Below are 22,414 nucleotides of genomic sequence, written 5' to 3'. Positions count from 1 at the left end.
ATTCCGATGGAAGTTCCCGTCTTGCACTTTGTGCCCGTTGCCCCTTGTCCTGTCGCTGGGCACCGCTGAAAAGAGCCTGGCCCCGTCCTTGTGGCACCCACCCTTGAGAGATTTGTGGGCGTTGGTGAGGTCCCCTCTCAGTCTTCTCCTGTCCAGGCTGAACAGCCCCAGCTCCCTCAGCCTTTCCTCATCAGGGAGATGCTCCAGCCCCTCATCATCTTTGTAGCTGCTGCTGGCTCCTCCCCAGTCATTCCCTGTCTCCTTTGAGCTGGGGAGCCCAGACTTGGACACAGCACTGCAGACATGGTCTCACCAGGGCAGAGTAGATGGGGAGGATCACCTCTGCTAGGAAGGGGTTTGAGGATGAGTTTCTCCATCACCTTCCCAGGAATCAAGGTGAGGCTGACCATTCTGGAGTTCTCCTGATGCTCCTTCTTGTCCTTGAAGATAGCCATGACATTGTCTTTCTTCCCACCCCCAGGGGCTTCTCCCCGTTACCATGATCCTCAAGAGCGGCTTCACAATGACATTTCTGAGGTCCTTTAGTGCTCGTGGATACTTGCTTAAATTTCCTTAACCTGATGTGGCTTTGAGCAACCTGGTCTAGTGGAAGATGTCCCTGCCCATGGCAGGGGGATTGGAACAAGATGATCTTGAAGGTGCCTTCCAACCCAAACCTTTCTGTGATTCTATTATTCTATGATCCTCCTCGGCCAAAGGTCAGTCTTTCTTGCTCCAGACATTCCCAACGGAGCCCACACCCCTGCAAGCTGGGGAGCCCCATGGGCAGAGGAGATCCCGCGTCCTCTCCTGTGCCCTGGGTGAGGCTCAGCAAGGCTGAGGCAGAGGGGGGACAGCCTGGGGAAACCTCATGGGCTTCAAACCTTGGGACAGCACTGCTGCTGAGGGATTTGCCCTGCAGGGGGGTATCCCTCCTCCTGGCACAGACACTGTTAACCTTTCGCAGCCTTGTGCTATGAAGAGTTGTCATGGCTGTGGTACCCTTCTAATAAATTAAATTCTAATAAATTAAAGCACAAAAGAAAATGCTGCAGAGAACCATCTTGTTCTTGGGCTAGAGCTTATGAAAAGCAAAATCAGAATATTGTGACTGCTTCCCCCCATACACACCCGAGAAACCTGGGCACAGAAAGAAGTGTAGAGGCAAGGTTTCCCTGGCACTTGACAGCTCAGCTGTCATTTTTCTTGGATGTTGAATTGCTTTTCCAAGGTGTTTTTTGTGCGTGTGTCCGTGTGGCGAGGGATTGGCTGAACCATCAGCTGCTGTTGTGTGAAAATGTACTACTTTGCTGATGCACGTAGGTAGGTGGTCTCTTCCATTTCATATCTTTGCTTAAAAGCAGAGCAGTTCCTTCCTTCAAGCCTGTTGCCCGGACCTCCCCTCTCTATCCCCATCGCAGGGACAGGCACGTCTCCTCCTGCCAAACCTGAGCAGCCTCATTATGTGTTTCATTCTCCCCAGCACTCTCCTAATCATTCAGCAGATGGACTTGATTACCTCAAAGGTCTTTTCCAAACTAAATAATGCTATGATTGACCACCTTGCTTTCTACTTCCCATCTTCAGAAACCCCCTTTGCTTCCAGCTCCTCCTAGAGCCAGTGTGTGGGCTGCCCAGGCTGCTCCTGCATGGGAAACGCCTGCTCCAAAACACCGTTTGCCTCCTTCTACCTGCCCGGGACCCTCAGTGTGACTCCAGAACTGGTCCTTTTTCTCATACCAGTGCTAACAGCCTCTTGGACTGGGATAGATGGTCTTGGGAGGTGCGAAGGGGCTAATTGAGCTCACCTAGCATGTAGCTGGGAGTGGAGCTCAGGTCTTGACTCCAGCCATGTCTCACTGGAGCAGCCTCACCGCCCTGCCACCTTGGGAGACTCAAGCACGTGTGCCTAGGTCTCGTGCTCAAGTCTGTCTTGTAAAACGTGAGTGATCAAGTCAGCTCAGTGCACATATCTCTAATTAAGAGTGAGAGAGAGAGAGGAAGGAAAGAACATACATTTATGAAAACATTTTAGCTGAAGCTGCAATAACCCAGACTTCTGAACTCAATTTGCCAGTAAATTTAGCACAGTACATTTGTTGGTAATGCTCCATGCTCCCCTATTTGGTACAGTATAATTGCAGATATTGTGAATAGGATGAATGATGGGTAAATGAATTACAGAGCCAGCATTACAAGGGATGCTCTTTTGACATCAGAAAGTGAAAGTGCTTGTGATACAAAGCACAAATAGAGGCTGGGCAGAGGATGGATTGAGAGCAGCCCTCAGGAGAAGGACTTGGGGGTGTTGCTGGATGAAAAGCTCAACATGACCCGGCAATGTGCGCTCGCAGCCCAGAAAGCCACCCGTGCCCTGGGTGCATCCCCAGCAGCGTGGCCGGCAGGGCGAGGGAGGGGGCTCTGCCCCTCTGCTCCCCTCTGCTGAGACCCCCCCCACAGCGCTGCGTCCAGCTCGGGGGTCCTCAGCATCAGAAGGACACGGACCTGTTGGAGCGGGCCCGTCGGAGGCCACGGAGCTGGTCAGAGGGCTGGAGCCCCTCTGCTGTGGGGACAGGCTGGGAGAGCTGGGGCTGTGCAGCCTGGGGAGGAGAAGGCTCCGGGGAGACCTTAGAGCAGCTCCCAGTGCCTGGAGGGGCCGACAGGAAAGCTGGGGAGGGGCTTTGGGCAAGGGCAGGGAGCGGTGGGACAGGGGGGAATGGCTTGAAGCTGAGAGAGGGGAGATTTAGGTTGGACGTGAGGAAGAAACCCTTCCCCGTGAGGGCGGCGAGGCGCTGGCCCAGGCTGCCCAGAGCAGCTGTGGGTGCCCCATCCCTGGCAGGGCTCAAGGCCAGGCTGGACGGGGCTGGGAGCAGCCTGGGCTGGGGGGAGGGGGCCCTGCCCCTGGCGGGGGGTGGGACTGGCTGGTCTTGAAGGTCCCTTCCAGCCCAAACCATTCCATGATTCTCAGGAAAAATCAGGTTGTAAGTATACCTGGCTTTCTTGTGTTTGAATTCTGTATAATGTGTCTTGGAGTGTTTTCAGTTGCATCCCAGATGGCAAGGGCTCCGTTCTTACAGGGAGAGAGGGTGAAGGACATCACTGGACAATTGTGTCTCCCAGATCACCGGGAGCCAGCAAGTGGTGACAAAGAGGAGATACCTTGGGCCTGATCACATCCTGAGAAGGTGATGTCGTTTCACTGCACTCAGTGGAGTTAGCAGTGTAAGCAAGAGCAAAATTGGGAAAACTACAGGAGGAACTGAGGAAGTCACGGTGCCGTAGGCCTGCTAGGTTGATGGTCTTGGAGCAGGATGTCTTTTCTAATGGATGGTTCCCCAGAAATTTTCAGCCGTGGTTGAGGTGCCACTGTACAGTGAGTTTAAACCTACTCACTTTTTTTGCCTTCCTTCATTCTCTGTTGAGCCCTGGAGATCTATCAGGTTGAAAAGCACTGCCCCGGGGCACAAGACAGTAGATGGTACGTTTGAAAAGTTCCCACATGAGCCAGTTCCTTTCAAAAATCACTTCATTTATTCTAGAGCTACTTTGGCAGCTTTCCCTGCCTCACCCTTGGATCTCTGCTGGCTTTTCCTCAGTGCTTTGTCATCAGCCAGGGCTTTGGAAGGACCAGCAGCGCAGGTATGGCAGTGCCAGCTGATGGGACAGAGCAGCACAGGAGCCAGGAGTCCCTTTGGACCCTGGCACCCACTATAAATGCACAGCATGTCTGCAGGGCACTGGGAGAATGTCTGTTTGTCTTGAAAGCCAGTGTTGTTGCAACTCAGTTTGGGGAAATGAAAACCACAGGCTGCTCTGTCCTCACTGGTGTTTTTTTTGCCTGACATTAGCTAGAGTTAGGAACTGTTTGTCTTCTGAAGAACAAGGCTGTAACTCAGTCCTCGTGAGCAAAACCAGGCCAGTGTGAAATAATAACTCCACTGTCCGGAATCCTGCAGGCGTGCATGTAAGTGCTTATGCCAGGAGAACATCCCTGCTCCCGCAGAGCCGTGTGCTGGCAGATCCCTCATTGCTCTGGCCACAGTGCCGGAGGGAGCATGGCTGAGTCCTCCCCTGAGCTTCTGCCAGCGCCTCAGAGGACACGGAGCCCTTTCGTACCCCCGAAGCACCAGTGGGGTGTCAGGGTCGGTGTTTTTGGGGGAGTCACAGGTGTGGTAGCTGCCCCCAGGTGCTCTGTCCTGGAGGTTTGCTCCAGGTCTGGCACCTCCTATAACACGTCTATCCCAGGCCAGCTGTGGTGCAAGAGTGCCTGAAATCCTCTCTCCCTCTCCATGCTCATATTTACAAGGGAATGTGATAAATTCAGTATTGATTCCTTCTGTTGCACTGTAAATTTTGCAAAAGATGATTAAATAGTGCAATAGAGTCTGCAAGCACCATGGCTCAATATGTTCTGGGCCAGCGTATCGACCCCCTCCATCCGACAGCAGCAAGTTCTACTCCCATCCGCGCCAGACCAGTAATTAAAATCCTGTGAGACTGGGATTTAGAAACCAATCATATCACAGCACTGAAGTGTCTAACATCCCACCGTGGCGAGAGCAATAAGCGTATAAGTGCAAGCACATTTATGTCCGTGTCGGAGTGCTTAAGAATAGTTTCCCCATAGGGCAGGGGAGCAAATAGATCCCTCTCTTAAGTGTTTCTGGGTACAAAACTCTACAGTGACATAATGTTTGTCATTAATTTAATAGCTCTGCACACGTGTAGATATATAGAGAGATGATTCTTTAGCTTCCCTTCTCATACTGTTACGTTACAAACAAGAATAAGGCAGATTGTGTTCATGCCCAGGCATCAAGTAGGCATAAAACAACTTGCATTACAATAAAGCAAGACTGAAAGGAGCAGGTAGGTCAGCTTATTTTAAAAGATGTGGCAAAGAAAAAAGGCTTTTCTGAGCCCAAAATACAGATTCCAGATTGCCCAAGCCTTTCCATGCTTTGGGCCTTCCTGTGTATTGCTGGAGAAGATTCTATTTGAAAGCAGTATGAATTTAACCACCTGTGCAGGTTGAAAGCAGTTTGAGGTTAAGACTTCACTAATACTCATAACATCATGAAGGAAGCTTTTTTTTTCCCTCAGATAATGTTGAGTCTTGTGCAGGGAGTGCAAGAACCTGCAAACCTGGCTCCCCTTCTTCATCCTTGTCGTGAGGTCTGCATCCAAGCGGTACATGCGGTGCTGTGTGTCAGGCACAGAGGACCAGCAGCTACCACGGTGGTCCACAGAGCTGCAGGAGGGAGGCTGCCGTGCCATGCCATGCCGTGCTGCACTGGGGTGCACCAGTAGCAGTAGCCTTGCTCAAAGAAGCAAAGAAGCACTGCTGGAGGGCATGCCCCTCCACTGGAGCTCTCAGAAGGCAAATCCAAAATAACGTATTCATCTTTAACACGTTAATTCACATTTTCTCTTTCTTCTGTTGCAACCTTCCCATTTGGCACACGTGTGGACTGTTTTATGCATTCAAAGGGAAATGCAGTCCTCTACTGTTACTTTTCTGGAGGAGAGGTTCTAGTAGGGATTCTACCTGCGCACTGGGCATACCTCTGCACAGCTCTTTATTTTCCAGAGTTCCACTGGGGTCACTGAAAGCAAATTTGGTCATTTTGTTGTCTTTTGTAATTTTATACTGAGGTGAAAAATCTATGGGCAAGAGTCTACCCATAAAGAAGAACAACAGCCTGTGGCCCAGCGCTGAACAGCATAAGAGAGATGAGTAACTGAAGGGCTTGTTCTGAGTTTAAAAGTGTTCTGCAGTTCCTTCCTTGTGGTGTGTAATGCTGCATTTTGTGGTGCTGAGAACAACAAAACACGATCGGGACACGACATGTCTGAATAAATAAGTGCTGGGCTGAGTTTCAGGAGATCTGGCATGCTTCTCGGCCCTGCCAGTGGCTCGCTGTTCTAGATGTTCCTCTCTTTCTTCCATCCTTTATCTTGCTCATCTGCAGAGCAAGCTCCTCCAGGCACATCACTTACTGCTGGTGCCTAACGATGTGGTGATGCGGGACTTGGCACGGCTGGGAGCACAGCGCATCCGACCACATCCCTGCACCTCTTCTGAGAGCAGCCAGGAACAGGGCATAGGAGGAAAACTTGGACAAATGTCTGATGCTTTCTTCTTTCTGAACTAATTCCTGCTTTGATTCAGTATGAAGTTAATGTGTTCATAGAACTGTTTGTGGCAGCTCGGACACCTTGTGCTCACTTACCCAGTGAAGGGTGGCTCAGTGCCTGTCACTGCTTGTATGTAATTCAGACTGATTTTTCCATGTGTGCATGGGTTTACGTTTATTATCCGAGTTGGGTTTTGCTTGCCAGCTCGTCACTCTTAAATGGCTTTGAATAAATCAGTATTGGTAGTCATCTTTTTCATGTCAGTATTGGCTCTCACTCCAGTCACTCACAGATGGTCTGACCACACAGGCGTCAGCAGAAATCCCTTGGACAACTTTCTTCCCCTGTGGACACTGACCTTTTAAGTTTTGCTCTGCTTTAAATCCTTTGTTTTCAGTGCTTAACTCATTATTTATCCATGTGGAGCCTTTTTCTTGTAACAGCTTGCTTCTTAGGTGAGGAACTCCAAGGTTCTTGGACATCAAAGGTGCATCTGCACAGAGCAGATCCAGTTGCCGCCTGACCAGTGATGGCAGGCACGGCCCCCCCAGCTCAGGAAGGCAAGGCTTTCTACCAAAAAAATTGTGCTGAGTTTTCCTCTTATGTGTTTTCCCCACGCGTCTGCTGCTGTGTTTCCATGTGTAAGTGTTTTTCACAGATTGGTGTCACATTGGCTGCCTTCCGCTGTTGTCCCGTAGTGGATGTGACAAGCTGTGATTCGTTAGCGCTGGTGGATAATTTGGTATTTGAGCTCCTTCTGAGCTCCTCAGTGAAGAGTCTCTGTGCCTGGCAATTTCTTAACAGTAATGTTTTAAAACTGTTTCTGTTGATGCTTCAACTGGAGGCAGTTCCTGCGGCGTGTCCCACGTTGGTGCGGGAGGTTTGCTGTGTAAGGGCGGGTGCAGAGCACAGTTAGCCATTCCTCGCATCAGCTTGAGCCCTCCTGCTTCGTCTTGATCACCGATGGAAACACGCCTCCTCAGGCTGACTTCCAGCTTCTGATATGGCCAAAAGAGGTTCTAGTTCTCATTCCTGAAGCAAGGGCTTCTTTTAAATTGTTTTTGAGCTGTGCTTTTTACATTTAACTTGACAGAGCAAATGCTCTGCTCTGTTTTCCTCATCTGGATGCAGCTTCCCAGCTTTGAAGGATGGGGGGTGGTTTATTCTTAAGATCCTAACTTTCCTCATTATAAAGACTTTTTAATAAGTAGCATGAGCTTCTTTAGTTTTTAACATCCATGTTTCTGAAAATTAGCTGCTGCTGGGCTGCCGTTTTATCTCTAGCAAGGTTTGTGCCGTTCTCTTTTGGAACCAAGCTCGATTCTCTGTTGGATTTTGCTTGTAATTAAGTTAAGCAGGAGTGTGGTGCTTAGGAGCTGAGATTTTGGAGAAAGTATTTTCCTCTGTCCAGGACTGAAGGCTGAGCTTCCTGACTACTTGCTTCAGGAAGCAGCCCTTAGTCTCTGGTTCTTAGCAATTTATCAATTTGTTAGTAGCGTACTTTTTACCCTTGCAGTCCCTGTGGGTTTTTTTAGTGTGTTATGATGTCCTTCATCTCTCAGAGGTGTGATCCAAGTGCTGCATTTTCCCTACTCAGGACATTCCATTCTTTACAAATTCTGTGTTACTGGCTCGTACAATCAACTTCCTTACCTTCTTTTCGGTTCCTGTCTTTAATACACAACGTTACTGCTCCACTAGTGGGACTTGCTCCTTCACTGCAATAGAGTTTATATGCTGGCGTTTAGGCATCCTGCTGATACTTTCCTACCTGCTGATATCAGTCTCCTCTCGTGCCTCCGCTCCAGCTTGCACGTCCTAGTTCTAGACTTTGCCACTACCATCTGTCAGGAGGATGCACAGGTTTGTTCCCAGGCTGGTTCACAAGGTTTGCAAGCACTGGTTAAGCTGCACCTCCACGAGGATCTCTCCTTGCTGCTTCTTACCTGCCCTTGATCAGCATCTGATCTTCATCTCAGGAGCTCTGGATGTTTCTGGTTTAGAGGATCTCTCCTTTCCATGTAGATTCTTTCTACTCCAGAACATCTAGGTTTTAATTAAGTCTGAACCCTTCCTTCCTACATCACTTTTTCACCTGAGTATTGAGGCTCCATATCTCTGCTCAGTCATCTGTGTGTTAAAATTTATTAAAAACCATGCACAGTCATAGTAATGAGTAGGTGAATACACTGAGAACAAATCCTCAAGAGATGGGTGATTTGCCAGCCTGGTCAGATGGGGCAAAATGTATTTTTAATGCCATCAGATGCAAAGTTCTGCAGGTTAGGAGAGGAGAGCAGAGTGGTATCAGGCTAAAAGGAAGTTCTTTCATTTGGGTTCTCATTAAAGTGATGCTTCATTTGGTGGCAGAAGGAAAGGATTCAAGGAACTGTGTAGAAGTAAGTGTTGAAAAGCAGTGTGATCTCACCAGATTCAGGCACAACAGTATGCTTGGGAATCATTTTCTAAATCTTTTTTGCACCTTGTGGTTAGTGTTTATGGTACCATTGCATTGTACAGTACTACCATTTTTAATGAGGATATTAGAAATCACTAACGAGTGATTCTCGTTGTTCAGTGTGGCATCTCTGCAGTTACCTTCTCGGCTACATTTGTAGCTCCCTCAAAGAGGGACTACACTTGTGAGGGTGTGGACTTGTGTGAGGGTATGGGGGAAGTCAGAGGCTGGGAGCCTGCAGCTGCTGGCTGTGGTGGGGGCTGACCCACAGCCTCAGCTTCAAGCCCACATCACCGGCCAAGATGGCACAGCCAGGTGTGGCCCAGAAGAACTGTAGAATCACAGAATGGTTTGGGCTGGAAGGGACCTTCAAGACCACCCAGTCCCACCCGCTGCCAGGGGCAGGGCCCCCTCCCCCCAGCCCAGGCTGCTCCCAGCCCCGTCCAGCCTGGCCTTGAGCCCTGCCAGGGATGGGGCACCCACAGCTGCTCTGGGCAGCCTGGGCCAGCGCCTCGCCGCCCTCACGGGGAAGGGTTTCTTCCTCACGTCCAACCGAAATCTCCCCTCTCTCAGCTTCAAGCCATTCCCCCCTGTCCCATCACTACAGGCCATATTAAAAAGTCTGTCCCCATCTTTCTTATAAGCCCCCTTTAGGAATTAGTAGATCTTCGAGCCATATGTTGCCCTGAAGTGTGCTGAGCGTTTACTCCCACGGAGAATAACGCTTTCACTGGAGGCACCAAAGGCGGAATTAGCCTCAGTGTATCAGTACACCGAGATGGTTTGATCTCCTATACTCTCATAACCAGGGTGGTTAGCAAATGCCACCAAGTAAAAGAGCAGTAGGGCTGGATGCTAAATCATCAGGGGTGTTGTCCTCAAGTGTGCCGGCGGCTTTTACTTCCACCCGGTACCTTTGAAAATGTTGCTCTTGGTCTTCCCTTGATGAGATGTGAGGATATTCCCTGGGGAGCTTATGTTCTCATGGAAATTCAATCACTTGGGAAGGTACGTCAGATGTAGTAGCAGGGGCAGGTCTTTGGCAAGAGCTAAAGGTCATTGGCCAGCAAGTGGAGCAGTACCCTTTAATGTGTCACTTCTATTTATTGAAATAAATAAATTAAGGCAGGAAGAAGGTGGTAAGATCACAGGCTGGGGTGGCTACTTCCATATGAAAGTTGTGTGTTAAAAGCTGCTTGTGAAATATGTGTCTTATTGATTTAAAAACAGGTTTACGTTACTGGAAAAAAGGGGTGATCATGCTAATTCAATCACAGAAGACTCAGGAGGACAAAAGTCTTTTTATATTACTTTAACTAGCCATGTGGAGCAATAATAATGTCATTTCTTGTCAAAGCTGATGGCTGATGACACCATGTAATCCCCAGCAGGTAGTTTGAGCTGCTTCCTTTTGGTGAATCCCAGACTATGGTGGTGTTTGAGCAGGGCCATGGAGAGGTGTAACTGTGGTGGCAAATTGCATTTAGCATGCTGGAGCTGCGTCTTTCGTCCCAGTGCTGGTCTGCTGCTCAGAGCCTCCCTGGTTCAGGGTGGTCGCCGCTCTGTGTGCCCATCTCCAGCATCCTCAGCAGCATACCCACCGTGGGCTTGGGGATTTCCAGGCTCTTCTTTCTGGGATTTAGTTTCCTTCTTCAGAAAAATTACGTTTGGGGTTTTTTTTCCCCCATGGGAAACTGTGGATTGAGTCCTGTGATCTGCTGCAGAAAGAGGGGTCGTCCCCAAATCCCCACAGCATGCTAGAGCACAGAATGGGCAAGCGGGACTGTGATGGATCCAAGGCAGTGGCTTTGGCAGGAGGGGTGCTCACTTAGCCTGCTGAAAGCGCTTGGGGTGCTCCTTGGTGCAGGGCAGGGTGACGAACCCTGCGTGATGCTGTGGAGAGCAGGGATAGGTGCCCAGGATGTCCGCGATCGGAGCGCTGTCCGTCCCCCTTGCTGTGCCGAGGACAGGCTGGGCCCTGCTGCCAGCACCCATCCCTGCCCGTGCCTGAGTGCGCTTGGACCCTTCTGGGGGCAGAGGCTCGAAGCTGGGGCTGAGCCTGGATTTGTGTTGTGGCCAGGGAGCAGCTTTGGTCCTGTGGAGGGCTCAGTCCGTGCTGACGTGTCAGCGTAGGCTCTGCAGCCCTGCCAGCACTGCAGGCAAGGGTGGGCTAGGCATACTTCTTGCTGGGAAGGGTCTGATGGGGACCTGAATGACTGGAGGGGCCTCGAGGAACCCTTGCTGAAATGACTGTGTGATGACTAGACAGCTGCTGTAAAGAGATGTTTGCAAAATCAGTGCCTGGTCCACAACCTTATATCTGAAGGTAGCAGCTCTGCTTGTGGGAGACTGGAGATGGCTTTTTGCTGAGGAGAGCAGCTTCCCATGACTTTCCTGACTGAAGCTGTGCTGTCTTCTGCACCGGAGACTCTCCCAAGCGCTTGGTTGCCACCAATATCATTTCTTTGGGACAGAAATGATGGAAGACAACCAAATGTTGAGCATTTTAGCGTCTTGTCTACCATACTGCCACCAGTTCTGCCTGGCTCTTTTGCAGATAGGACCTTTGGAGTGGCACCAGGACACGGACTCTCATGCTAGTGCATAGCAGCTGTGTCCCCTGTCCCCAGAGCAGCCCCTGGTGAGTGGGCTGCAGAAGAAAGGCTCGGGATCCAAACACTCAGCTGGAGGTTACCTCTGAGGATAGCCAAGAGCAGCAGGAGCTTTCACAGCATCTGGTTGTGCTATGAAATGAGGCCCTCACACTTACTCCTTTCCTTGTCTCAGTGCCCAGGGCTTTCCCAAGCCTTTTTGTGTCCAGTCTTTGGAGAAACGTAGCTCTTGGGGTGTCCGTATGGGTCAACGATGCCACTGTGAGCCCTGTTCTGTCTGTCTGAGGTGTGAGGCTTCTTCTTGCTTCAGCAGGCACATACGTGGCTACATGCCCCGAGCCAGACTTCCACTCCTCTGCAGGACAGACTGCAGTGGAGGATGGAGAACAAGCACCGAGCTGTGGCAGGGTCCCAGGGCTGCTTAGCATTTCTGGGATGCTCCTCCAAGCCCTGTGCGAGCCCCTGTCATTGCCTCCTCTGGTCTGCCATTGCCCCCTCCTCCTGCCATCCCCATGTCCTCTCTGACAGCAGCGGAGGACCCAGGTACCAGCACCCACCACGTCGTGAGCGCTATTGACAGTTATCCAGAATCTGAAGGAATTCAAGACAAATTGTTAAGAGGATGGAGTTAATAAAATTTGAAAAATTGAGGCCTGTCACTCTACTAAACTTTTTTCGATACCGCTGACAGAAACATATTTCCCCAATGAGTGACCTTATGCAGCTGCTCCAGCAGCGCGACACTGCACGAATGCTGGGAGTCAACCAGCGTGCTATTTATCAAATATTATAAGCCGGGGCCTCCTAATATGAGCAGGGAGGTGTGGGAGGAGGCGACGGACTTGCACAGCCCGAGGTGTTGCCCAGGTGTCGATCTCCAGCTACAGACAGCTAGTGGGAGGTGACAAATTGCCTTCTATTAAGTCTCCAAAGGTTGGCGTCCCCTCTGCCGCCGCTCCAGCCAGCTGCCGCGGTGGGAGAGGGCAGGGGAGGAGGTGGGGATGGGGAAAGGGGTCAGGCCAGGGCGCTGACAAACCGGTCGCCACTTTTACCTTCTATTAGCGAGCAAAGTGACACTGTTATTTATTGCGGTGTAATATTTTATTGCTGCCGGTACTCGAGGTTGGAATCGACCAGTTGTAGGAGTCGGGTTCTATCAATTATTGCAGCAATTAGTCAAGTCGTCAAAGCCATTAACAGGGGGATTAGGCCAATATTGGATAGCCATTATTGATAGATCCAGGGGAAGGGCAAAGCCAAACAAACCCTCAACCTTCATCTGAAATGAGAGCAGGCCTCGCCTCGAGGATGCCATCGTTTGGAGAAGCCAGAAAACTTCCTCCCTCCTCACTGCGCAGACCTGGGGTGGGTTTCAGCAGCGGGGGCCAGGGGGGGTGGGTGGGCGTGGGAGCACTGTCTCTTTAAAAGATATTGAGTGGCCAACCTGGACAGTATATAATCTCACCTGTCTCGATCATATTCTTTATTTGCAATGACAAGGTTTGCAATAGAAATTACTCTGTGTCGAATGTTTATGGAGCACATTTTTCATTCTGTAAGCAAATATAGATCCCCGATGCCAATGCTTAGAAATGGCTAATCTCCCCGGCTCCTGCTTGCAGAGAGCCCTCTCACTTCTTTCATATATTATGATTGCTGCTCGCTTTTATTGAGCACTCCTGGTGCTCTGTGCTCTCCTGCGTTGCAGAAGCAGAAGCTGCAGCCTGGTTGGCGCGTGCCAACATACCTGCTTGCCTCCCCTGTTCCCAGAGGGATGGAAGATGTTTGCCGAGCCCCTTGCAGAGCGGGGATGCTCTAGCAGTGCCCAGGCTCCCGTGTTTCACAGTCATGCACAGGCACTGTCACCTGCCCTTCCCAGCAGCTTGTCACCACCATTTACAGGCGAATGAGCAGAGTGACGGGCTTTTCCCTCGCCAGGCTGCTTCTCAAGGCTCGATAACTGCTGGAGCCTCGAAACCGGTGGGGTGGTCAGCTCAAGCACCAGTTTGAGGGGTTTGAGGCTGATTTGAAAGTTCATCCTCGTAACCCTTGGTGTCTGGCTGGTAACAGCAAGCTGCTGTGGAGTCACTGAGTGCACCAACATTAATGCTGGGTCTCTCTGCCTTAGAGATCTCTCCGTAGCTGCCGAGAGTCAGAGATTAGTCCTGAGACCTTGCTTGCATCACTGGCTATTCCCCAGTACCCCTCTCTCCTGATGTCAGACTGCCTGGTTCAGGATTCCCTCTGTATACTTCTTATCACTGCAACTGGGACCACTTTGACTATGCATGTTCTTCCGCAATCCAGCATGTCTGGGATGGGGAAGGAGGATGAGGAGCTCTCTCCCTGTGAGTTTGTTTGTGTGAGGGTGCCCATCTGATTCACTCCAGTTCAGTCTTTGGGGTTTGTTGACTATTTTTATTAAATTAAATTCTAAAGAAGAGTGTGATTTTCCCCCAGAAGCCACTCCTGTGGCTGAGGGGGGCAGCTGTTCGGTAGGCCACAGCCATCTCCAGCTCCAGCTTGGAGTAACAGAGGAAGGGTAGTGTGTCCAATTGAAGCCGTAATGGTCCCCTGTGGCTCCCACAGGATCAGGCACGAGTGCTTTTGTGAAGCTGTATTTCCTTCTGGTGACCATGTGCTCTCATCCCCCGCAGCAGCTCTTCCCTGCCAAGCCAATTGTTAGCAGCGACAATTCCTTTTCTTGTTCCCTGGACACCCGTGCATGTAACTGCTGGTTGTACATTGTCCCTTTCTGATCCAGATACCCCTTGGAGCAAAGGTTAGGAGGGGACACGGCTAGGACAGGAGGCACAAGATGTGCTTCCTGCTCGTTCTGCCCCAAGACTGAACTCTGATTGCCTGATCTTATTAATTTCTTCCTGCCATCAGGTGCCAACCCCCTGCAGAAGAACGAGATGGGACATACACCCCTGGATTATGCCCGTGAAGGGGAGGTCATGAACCTGCTAAAAGCATCGGAGACGAAGGTGAGCCTGAGATTCAGGTAGCTTTGTGTTTCCTTTCCCCCTACAAGAACAGTTTTATTGAAGAAGACCTGGTGCAAGCGATGGAGGAGCACCTTAGCACACCTCCATCTCCACACTTTTTCAAAAGAGGTCTGTACAAATCAAAGACATGACGCATAAGGAATAAAACCCCTGCTTCTGAAGTATTTTAGCCGTGCCCATGGCTGAGTGCCCTCCTCTCCCATCTTAACATTTCTTCCTCAACAGTGACCTGCACAGGACCAGTAATACTGTTCTGTAACCCCACATCAGGGAGTTGTTTTTACTGTATTTTCTGGAATTCCTGGTAAAAGAACCAGGTCTGAGAAGTCCTGAGAGTCCAGTTGTGGGCCTGGGATCCATGCACTCACGAGCACCAGTCTAAGGCAGAAGATGCCCATTTCTGCTCTTTGGTTGTGAAACACCCATCTCATCCTTTTGGTCTCCCTTGAGTGGGCTTGGAGCACACCCTGTCCCATTCATGTGTCGCTGCTATAAGGTATTTTAAAGAGGGAAAAGAACTGCATCTGCCATAGTGCCTCCTCTAAAACCCTCAGGAGAAAGCAGATTTACAGAGCAGCAGGTTATTAGACAACGAGGGATCTGCAGCCTGATGTCAAGGATTTAAAATTCCTGGGTATGAGGCCTTATTCAAGTAGGAGCAACTAATTATCAATCAGTAGGAGAGGTTGTCACAGCGGTGATGAGTGATGCCTCTTGAGCATCATCTCTCCAAGAATCTCAGGTCAGCCAGGGCAGGAAAGTCCCCTGCTGCCCGGTGAGGGGTAGCACCAGTGCCACCAGAATGCCAATGCGGAAACCGAGGCACAAGGAGGCCAGGTTTGCTCATGGTTGCAGACTTGCCTTCTGACATTGTGCACCTCAGAGTTTCGTCTACAGGTTTGGAACTGGGAATCTGGAATTTGAACTTGCATGGTGGAAACCTGACATTAAGAACTTGCCCACAAGTAGGTGAAAGTAATTAAAACAGCGTCAATGACTGCACCTAGTAGATACTACCATGAATTCAGCCTGCCAGGCAGTCAAAACTGCTGTACTGTCTGTGCTCACCGAGGAAAATCATTGCTCAAGGAGGAGTTCAAACCCTGTTCCCAAATGTTAAACCCCTGTCCTGATCAGGGAGACAGTGGTCTTTCCTCTTGGGCTGTTCCTCCTCCATCACAGCAAAGTGGACCCTGACCGTGGCACTCCTCTGCAGAGTGACGGCTTCTTGCATTAGCCAGAAGCACTGGACAGCTTGGACAGCTCTCCAAGCAAGTTTTGAGGAAGGAAAGTGTAGAATAAAATAGTTGAAATCTTTACGAGAAGGAGTGGAGGGGGGAATTATCTGCCGGGTAAATGGTCTCTGGAGCCCAGCATTGGCAAGAAAACCTGCCCCTAACAGTTTGAAAAGCTGCGTTGGTTTTTATGGTTAACTAATAGATGGAGGAGAGAAAGGAAATATATCTATAGAGATGTTCCTGATGAAAATGATTGTACTTGTATATAAAACATAAGGCAGTCAAGCCAGCTTGTGATGAATATTCAGCTGGGGGGGATATGGTGCTCCCGGGGTTGCATCCACCCCAGTATCTGCATTCCACCGAGAGTCTTTGAGAATTTATTGCTCATTTTAATCACTGCTAGAGAATGAATTGGCAGAACTATTACTGGATGGGCACATCCCATAGATTTTATTTACATATCCTTGTGACAGAATAACAGGGAGTTTTCATATGTATTTTTAATTTATTTTGATTTTCTTTATTCTTTTTTTGAAAAAAAAAAAAAATCTGTGCGTGCTTTCCCTGTGCTAGACCACACTTGCCTGGTGTTTAGGACTCTTGAGCTTGTTCACATTGCTAAACGGTCTGGTGAAATTTAAATAAGCTGTCATGGATTGAGGGCTAAAAGGAAGGGAGTAGCCCTTGAAACTAGCATCTTCCGTATCGAACTGGAAGGGAAGCAGCTCCAGGATTGATCTCAGCTCTTACAAGTCTTTCTTTGCCATTCAACTCCTCTTTCCCCCGATGTACTGGGCCCGGTCAGATCCGTGTAGTGGCCTCTCCAGTCTCCGTCAGTGGCTGCCAAAGGATTTTTAAGGAGCATTTCAGCCAGGACAAGCAGACAGTTGCCCTTTCCCCTGACTCCCTTCTGGCAAGCAGTGGTGTGAGGAGCCCCTGACCTGAAGCTCGTGCCCACTTCACCCTACTGAATCGCCTTTGCTGGACCTTTTAAAGAAAACAAACATCCAGCTGTGGCTCAAGCACAGCCTACTTTTTCCATCCAGAATGTCCTCAAGTTGTTGGTGTAAGCATATTTTCTGAGAAAAATGTCTCTTTTGGTTGTTTGCAGCAATTCTGTGTGTTAAGCGCAGGCAGCCCTATACGCAGAGTTCGGGGCAGCGCAGCCTTGCAGTGGAAGCTGGTTTCATGCTTTCTGTAAACTCCCAAAAATTACTTCAGATGGTGTTTGCCCTTCCCATGGGAGAACCACTCTCCAGATCTCCAGAGGCTCTCATAGCTTAGTTCATCTGCAGCTGACCAGAAGTTTATCATCCTGCTTTCCTTTATTCTTTTAAATTCCTTTTCCTGTGAGGCGGAAGACGCTGTCCCCTCCACGTCTGCAGGTTGTACGCAGAGGTTTGGTGCTGCGGGTGCTGTGCTTATGAACCTCTCTCCTCTGAATGTTCTCCTGTCAATGCAGTCATGCTTGGGAGGGATGCCGCGCTGGGTAACGAATAACGAGAGCTGACGAACACGATTGCTGTGACCATCTTCAAGATAGGCAGCCAGCTGTTATTATCTCCAGCTGAGGTCTGCCAAAGCACAGGTAGAGAGAATCTCTTATTCAAAAAGAACATCTCTCACGCTTTTGGCATCGCATCGGGTTAACCTCTTAACCCAGATGAGCACAGGAGTTCAGTTGCCTTTGATGCCAGAGCAGAGTACCAAATCTCCTTGCATTTCTTTCTAAGCACATAACACCACTGTGGTCTGCTAATCTGCTTAGGTGCCAGTGATGTGCCGTACAAGTTTCATCGGGAGAACTGAAGATCAGTTGTCAGAGGGTGAGGACACGGTCCCCACTGACCGTTTCACACCACAGAACAGGAAAGAGCATTCTTGTCTCCTGCTGCTGGTTTCCTCGCCACCAACGTTGAGGGCTGAAGTCAGATGCACTCTTTGTAGCTGCTTCTTCTGGCAGAAATGTCTGGCAGGGGCAAGAACCTGGGCCAGATGTGCTGCTCCAGCTGCCCCTGGTGTCAGGATAGCAGCAAGGAGGTGGGAGAATCTGGATGTGTACCTGTGAAGGAGGATGGAGGGGGGGGGGGGAATGGAAGAGAAAGGAGTGGAAGGTTGCATCTTGTGTAAAGCTGAAGATTAGTGGGGCTTTTTGTCACAGGTTGTATCCCAGTCTGATGTAAAATGGGGTTTTCTCAGTGGATTTTTTCTCATTCTGGTGTCCCCTGCTCAAGGTGGTGGTGGCTTGGGATGCGCGGGGCCAGCAGCGTGACCTGACTGCAGGATGCCTGGTGGCACGGCCGCTCTGCTGAGGAGATGGCTTCTGGGAGGGCAGGTCTCTCCAGAGCAGATCCGGAGCAGAAAACAAAGTGGGACAGCCTGGGAAAAGCACCGTACCCAGTACAGTTTTTTACCCATGAAAGCGACTGTCTTCCTACCCAGGGATTTCTACAGTGCTGGTTTTCCAAGGAGGGAGGGAGAGGGCATTGCAGAAGAGGGGCATCCCCTCCTGCCCTTCACGCACGTCTTCCCACCTTGCTGTAAACCCACGTGAATCGTTAAGTATCCTGACCATGAGGATCATGCTCTCTGCACCTTGAGAAAGTCGGAAAAGGAGAGAGGAAGAAAAGATTTATTGAGTTATATAGAAAGACACAGATATATGGCAAGAGCAGCGCTTGGAGCCTCGTGGCATACATGGAGCCCGGGGGGGGATCACCGCAGACGCGCCGGTGTCTGTCCCACAGTGCAATTCTGCTGGGATCCGCGGGGAAGTTATTGCTCCGTATGAGGCATCAGGGCTGATGGCATCTCTCCATTACATGCGAGACTGATAGCACCAGCCAAAATTGGATTGTTTGCTATTTATTTTTTTTAAAACTTCTGTCAGAGTCACTGCTAGCCCAGGAAACACTGGCAGCCTGGCTGGGGGGTTTTATCCACTCGGGCTCTGGCAGCAGGATCCTGCTGCAGCTTCTGCAACCACTTTCTGTTTTGTTAGAGGTGTTTCCCCTTCAGGAAGGTGGGTTAAATGTTGGGACCAGTTATGTGGGACCACTCTGCAGACCCTGTGGGCAATTTATGCTCTGTCCTTAGCTAGGGCTGGCTTTCTGGGATGGTTGTTTCACTGGTGAGATGGCCAACCTCTGCTTGTGGTGGGGAATGGTGCTCAGCAGAAAGTTTTGCAGCGTTTTCTAATGATGAGCAGGGGCTGGATTTGTCCTCTCCTCTCGAAGCTCACTGCACTATAACACCTAGTCCCACTTTGAGATTCTGCCTGTATCCCATCCCCGAGCATCTCGGAGATGTGCTTGTGTCAGATGCCTCTGTGAACTGCCCTGTGCACTATCTCAGCCTTCAGCTCCAGGAAGCATTCCGGGTGGAAGCAATGCAGAAGTAACTGGCTCTCAAAGGTCCAGCTTCCTTGTGAGCTGGAGGTGAAGGCAAGCAAATGTCCCCAGTAAAGAGCTTTTTCCAGTGCTGTCCTGCATGGTGCTGTGGGTTCATCTGCAAAGCAGTGGTGTCTGGCTTCCCCAGCATACACAGCAGCACACAGCGATGCTCTTCCATCCCTGTGGGTGGAACTCTTTAAACAGGAGATGCATGGGGGGTGGGAAAACAAGTAACAGTAGAATAGTCAAGGCTTGGTTTTACAAAATAAGCAAGCTCATAACAGGTTAAGAGCTCATGAGGAAATTTGAGCAGTGTCAGTGTTCCCTCTGTGGCACCCTTACAGAAGCGGTGCCGTGTCTGGGTTTCCCATCAGATGCAAAGCCAGTTCCTGAGTGCTGCCCACAGTGCAGCACCTTGCCCACTTCTCTCCCTTCCTGCTTACCTCAGCCTCCAGCTCTGGAAAATCCAGAAATTTCCTTTTGCTTGGGCTGGTGCTTCCAGACAGAGCTGCGGTGCTCTGTCTGCATGTCAGAGGGATGCCCGTGCAGGGCTTTGCAGTGCTGGCAGGGGGAAAACTCTTGTGTACCTACCCGATGCTCATGTTGTTGTTCCAAAAAGCATCTGGTCCCAACATTTTCTTCCCTCTCACAGTTTCAGGAGGAGCAGCGCAGGAGAGAGGTGGAGGAACGCCGGAGGTTTCCGCTGGAGCAGCGGCTAAAAGAGCACATCATAGGTCAGGAGAGCGCGATAGCAACGGTGGGAGCAGGTAGGACCCTTCACATGCCACCAGCTCTGCCCTTCCATACCTTCTGCTCCACATGGAAAACAAGCCATTCCCTCAAGCCCTGATCTGAGGCTGCCTTGGAGCAGGTCACTGAAGTCAGTGGGGGACTCGGGGTGAGGTCCAGCTGGCATTTCTTGGCTGTGAGAAAGAACACTTGCTCTTCATCCCCAGAGGAGCTGTTTCACATACAGCAGCAGAGAGGACCCTCAGATGCTTTCCTCCCAGACACCAGAGTGAGGTGCCTACAAGCACTTTCCTTTGGGATGATCTCTCCTCAGGCTAAGTGTCGTGGCTTGAAGCTCAAAGCTGGTCACTGAGATGCCCACCGCCCACTTTTGAGCACACGGGCAGCTCTCAGCTAAACACAGTGGCTGATCATGATGACACTTGAACATCGAGTTATCTTTTTACAGGATCGTTTGGCTTAAGAATATCACTCATTAATAATTCACGAGCAGTTTCATACAAATTCATGTGCAGAAGCCCCTCACACATGGGCTGTGTTGTGAAATTGCTTGGAGGGGGGAATTACAGGTCTAATATCTTTGGGGAATTTTCCTGTATCCCTCACAGATTTGGGGCTTCATTCCACATGAAATATGAGCATGTACTTCAGCCGCACTTTCCTGGCCATGTGTACTACGTTAGATCAAAGGCCAGTGTCCTGTGACTGGTACCAGAGCACAGGGAGCAGTGGCAAGTGGAATACAGAGTGGTGTTTCCCCACTCTGCTCTCTCAGTGTCCATCGTTGTCCGAACTCCTGGTTTGCAAGCCAGGAGTACCCTGAGCCGGAAGTTACATCTTTGTGTGTAGCAGTTCTCAAGAGATTTTTCTTCCATGGATTTGTCCAAGTTTCCCTTGGATGGCCTGTAAACGTCTGGCCTCTGTAGCATCCTTTGGCAGGTCGTTGCATAGCTAGTGAAGGAATACACCCTTTTGTACATTTTAAATCTGCCTCCTGATAGTTCTGCCTTGTGGCCTCTAGTTCTTGGGTCAAACAAAGTGTTTTGCTGCTGAGGAAACAGTTGCTCAGCCAAAGCAGCTGCAGTTTATGGCACAGAGCTCTTCTTGCCTCACAGACTGATTTCAGTTGAAGTTCGGAGCCTGGCCCCGCTTTGGTCAGGGATTACGATCCTGAGCTCTCAGGTTTGGTGGGGGTTAGTCATAAGATAGCCAGGCTTTGGGGAGGATGGGGTGGATGACAGCTAACGGAAGGGTTATTTGCCTCCTGAGCTCTTTCCCTCCCCACCTTTCTGGAGGTGCCCCCAGTGAATACTGAAGATAACACTAAATAAACCCTTTTGTCAGCAGCGTGTCCCTGCGACGATCCTGGCTGTATCCATGAGCCCTTACAGATCCATGGGGGCACCATCTTCTCCTGCTGTATCCACTGTGGATAGAGGAATGCCATATGAGGCACCTCCTTAAGAGACTGCGCTTTAAAGCACGTTGCCTTTACTAGTCTGCTGGTGGTGTTTTCTGCCTGAAAAGTCGTTGTCTGTCCTATAGACGTGGTGAAACACATGGTGGCTGGTGCCTGTGAGTCCACTGCAAATTGTGCAAGCCTGGAGTGTTTCATTCACTAGTGTTTCCTTGTCTGGGTCTGCTGAAAGCCCTTGGCCTTCATTGCCAAATTAGGGTGCTGGTGCCTTTTTCTGCAGCTGTTTTTCCTGCACTTCAAATTTTTTCACTGTTTTAAAAAAGACCCAAAAACACAGGGAATAAATGAGGAGCCTGGCCTCTTGTGGCTGTGACGGAACCGTACAAGTGTGCAGAGAGGTTTGGAGGAAAAGGCAATGTTTTTTGTCAGACCAGAGGATGGAGTTGGGGGAAAAAAACAGACCAGCTTTTAGGCACACAGGCCCAGACAGAAACCACGAATTTCAGATGAGCGCAGACAGTTGCTCCGAGCATAACTTCGTTATGTTAATCAATTAGGCACTTTGAGACGAAAGGGTGTTGGGCATCTGTGGAGCAGAGGAGGACAATGTCTGACTGTATCGGTTAGCCTAGTAAATGCTATTATCTCTGGCTGAAAACCTCGCTTTGCTTATACTGCCCCTGCAAAGTGTGAGCCTGGGGTGTCAGCCTGGCCGTGCAGAGCCTGGAGCTGCAGCCCTGCGAGCTCCAGCCACCCGCTTTCCCTCCCGAGGAGCACTGCGCCTGGTCTCATGCTGGAGGCACTGGCCAGGCTCTGTCCATTGCATGTGATGGAGCACCCAGCCCCAGCCAGAGCATCCACAGGGAAAGGAGAAGAGGGGTCCCGGTGGTTTGTGCAAGGTGGTTTTCCTTGGTGGCACAAGCTTGGGGCAGCCTCTCAAAACTCGGGAGCACTAAAAGACTGTAAGGACATCAAGGCTTCGGCAAGACTTGGTTCGATTTGCCAGTCCAAAGCCTGAAAGCCTCTGGATCCTGTTAGTAATTCCTTGAACCACCCGTGCATCCCAGTTAATGCCTGAAAATGGGGCAGCGAGGTAAGACCAGGCTGAAGTCAGGGCAGAACTGCGAGCAACATGCTGTCATAAATACACAAACCATAGCGCTGTAGTTAACAAAGAGGAGTCCTGCGTGATCTGGAAGCCCTGGAAAGAGCCAGCTCTCCCCCTGCAAACACAACAGACACCCTCTGTGTTTGGAGAGTGGCTGTGCCTGGGGGCAGCAGCACGGGCTAATTGGGAAGCTTTGATTAATGGGTAGTGCCTGTTTCTGACACAGGTGGTGTTTCTGCACATTAAAGTGGCTGCCTTTATGGAGGTTTCTCTTATTGAATTATAGG

At 50.2% G+C, this 22,414-nt stretch overlaps 1 protein-coding gene across 1 annotated transcript in view; it reads left to right on the top strand.

Moving 5' to 3' along the window:
- Window positions 1-22,414, top strand: part of CLPB (caseinolytic mitochondrial matrix peptidase chaperone subunit B) — a 92,299-nt gene that overhangs the window by 45,106 nt on the left and 24,779 nt on the right. The window contains exons 6-7 of the mRNA XM_040584966.1: window positions 14,101-14,198; window positions 19,505-19,619. Coding sequence (XP_040440900.1) covers window positions 14,101-14,198; window positions 19,505-19,619 — 213 coding nt within the window. The remainder of the gene's footprint in view (window positions 1-14,100; window positions 14,199-19,504; window positions 19,620-22,414) is intronic.

The sequence above is a fragment of the Falco naumanni genome, chromosome 2 (assembly GCF_017639655.2).
Source record: "Falco naumanni isolate bFalNau1 chromosome 2, bFalNau1.pat, whole genome shotgun sequence".
Taxonomy (NCBI): Eukaryota; Metazoa; Chordata; class Aves; order Falconiformes; family Falconidae; genus Falco; species Falco naumanni.
This window is presented reverse-complemented; position numbering and strand designations above follow the sequence as displayed.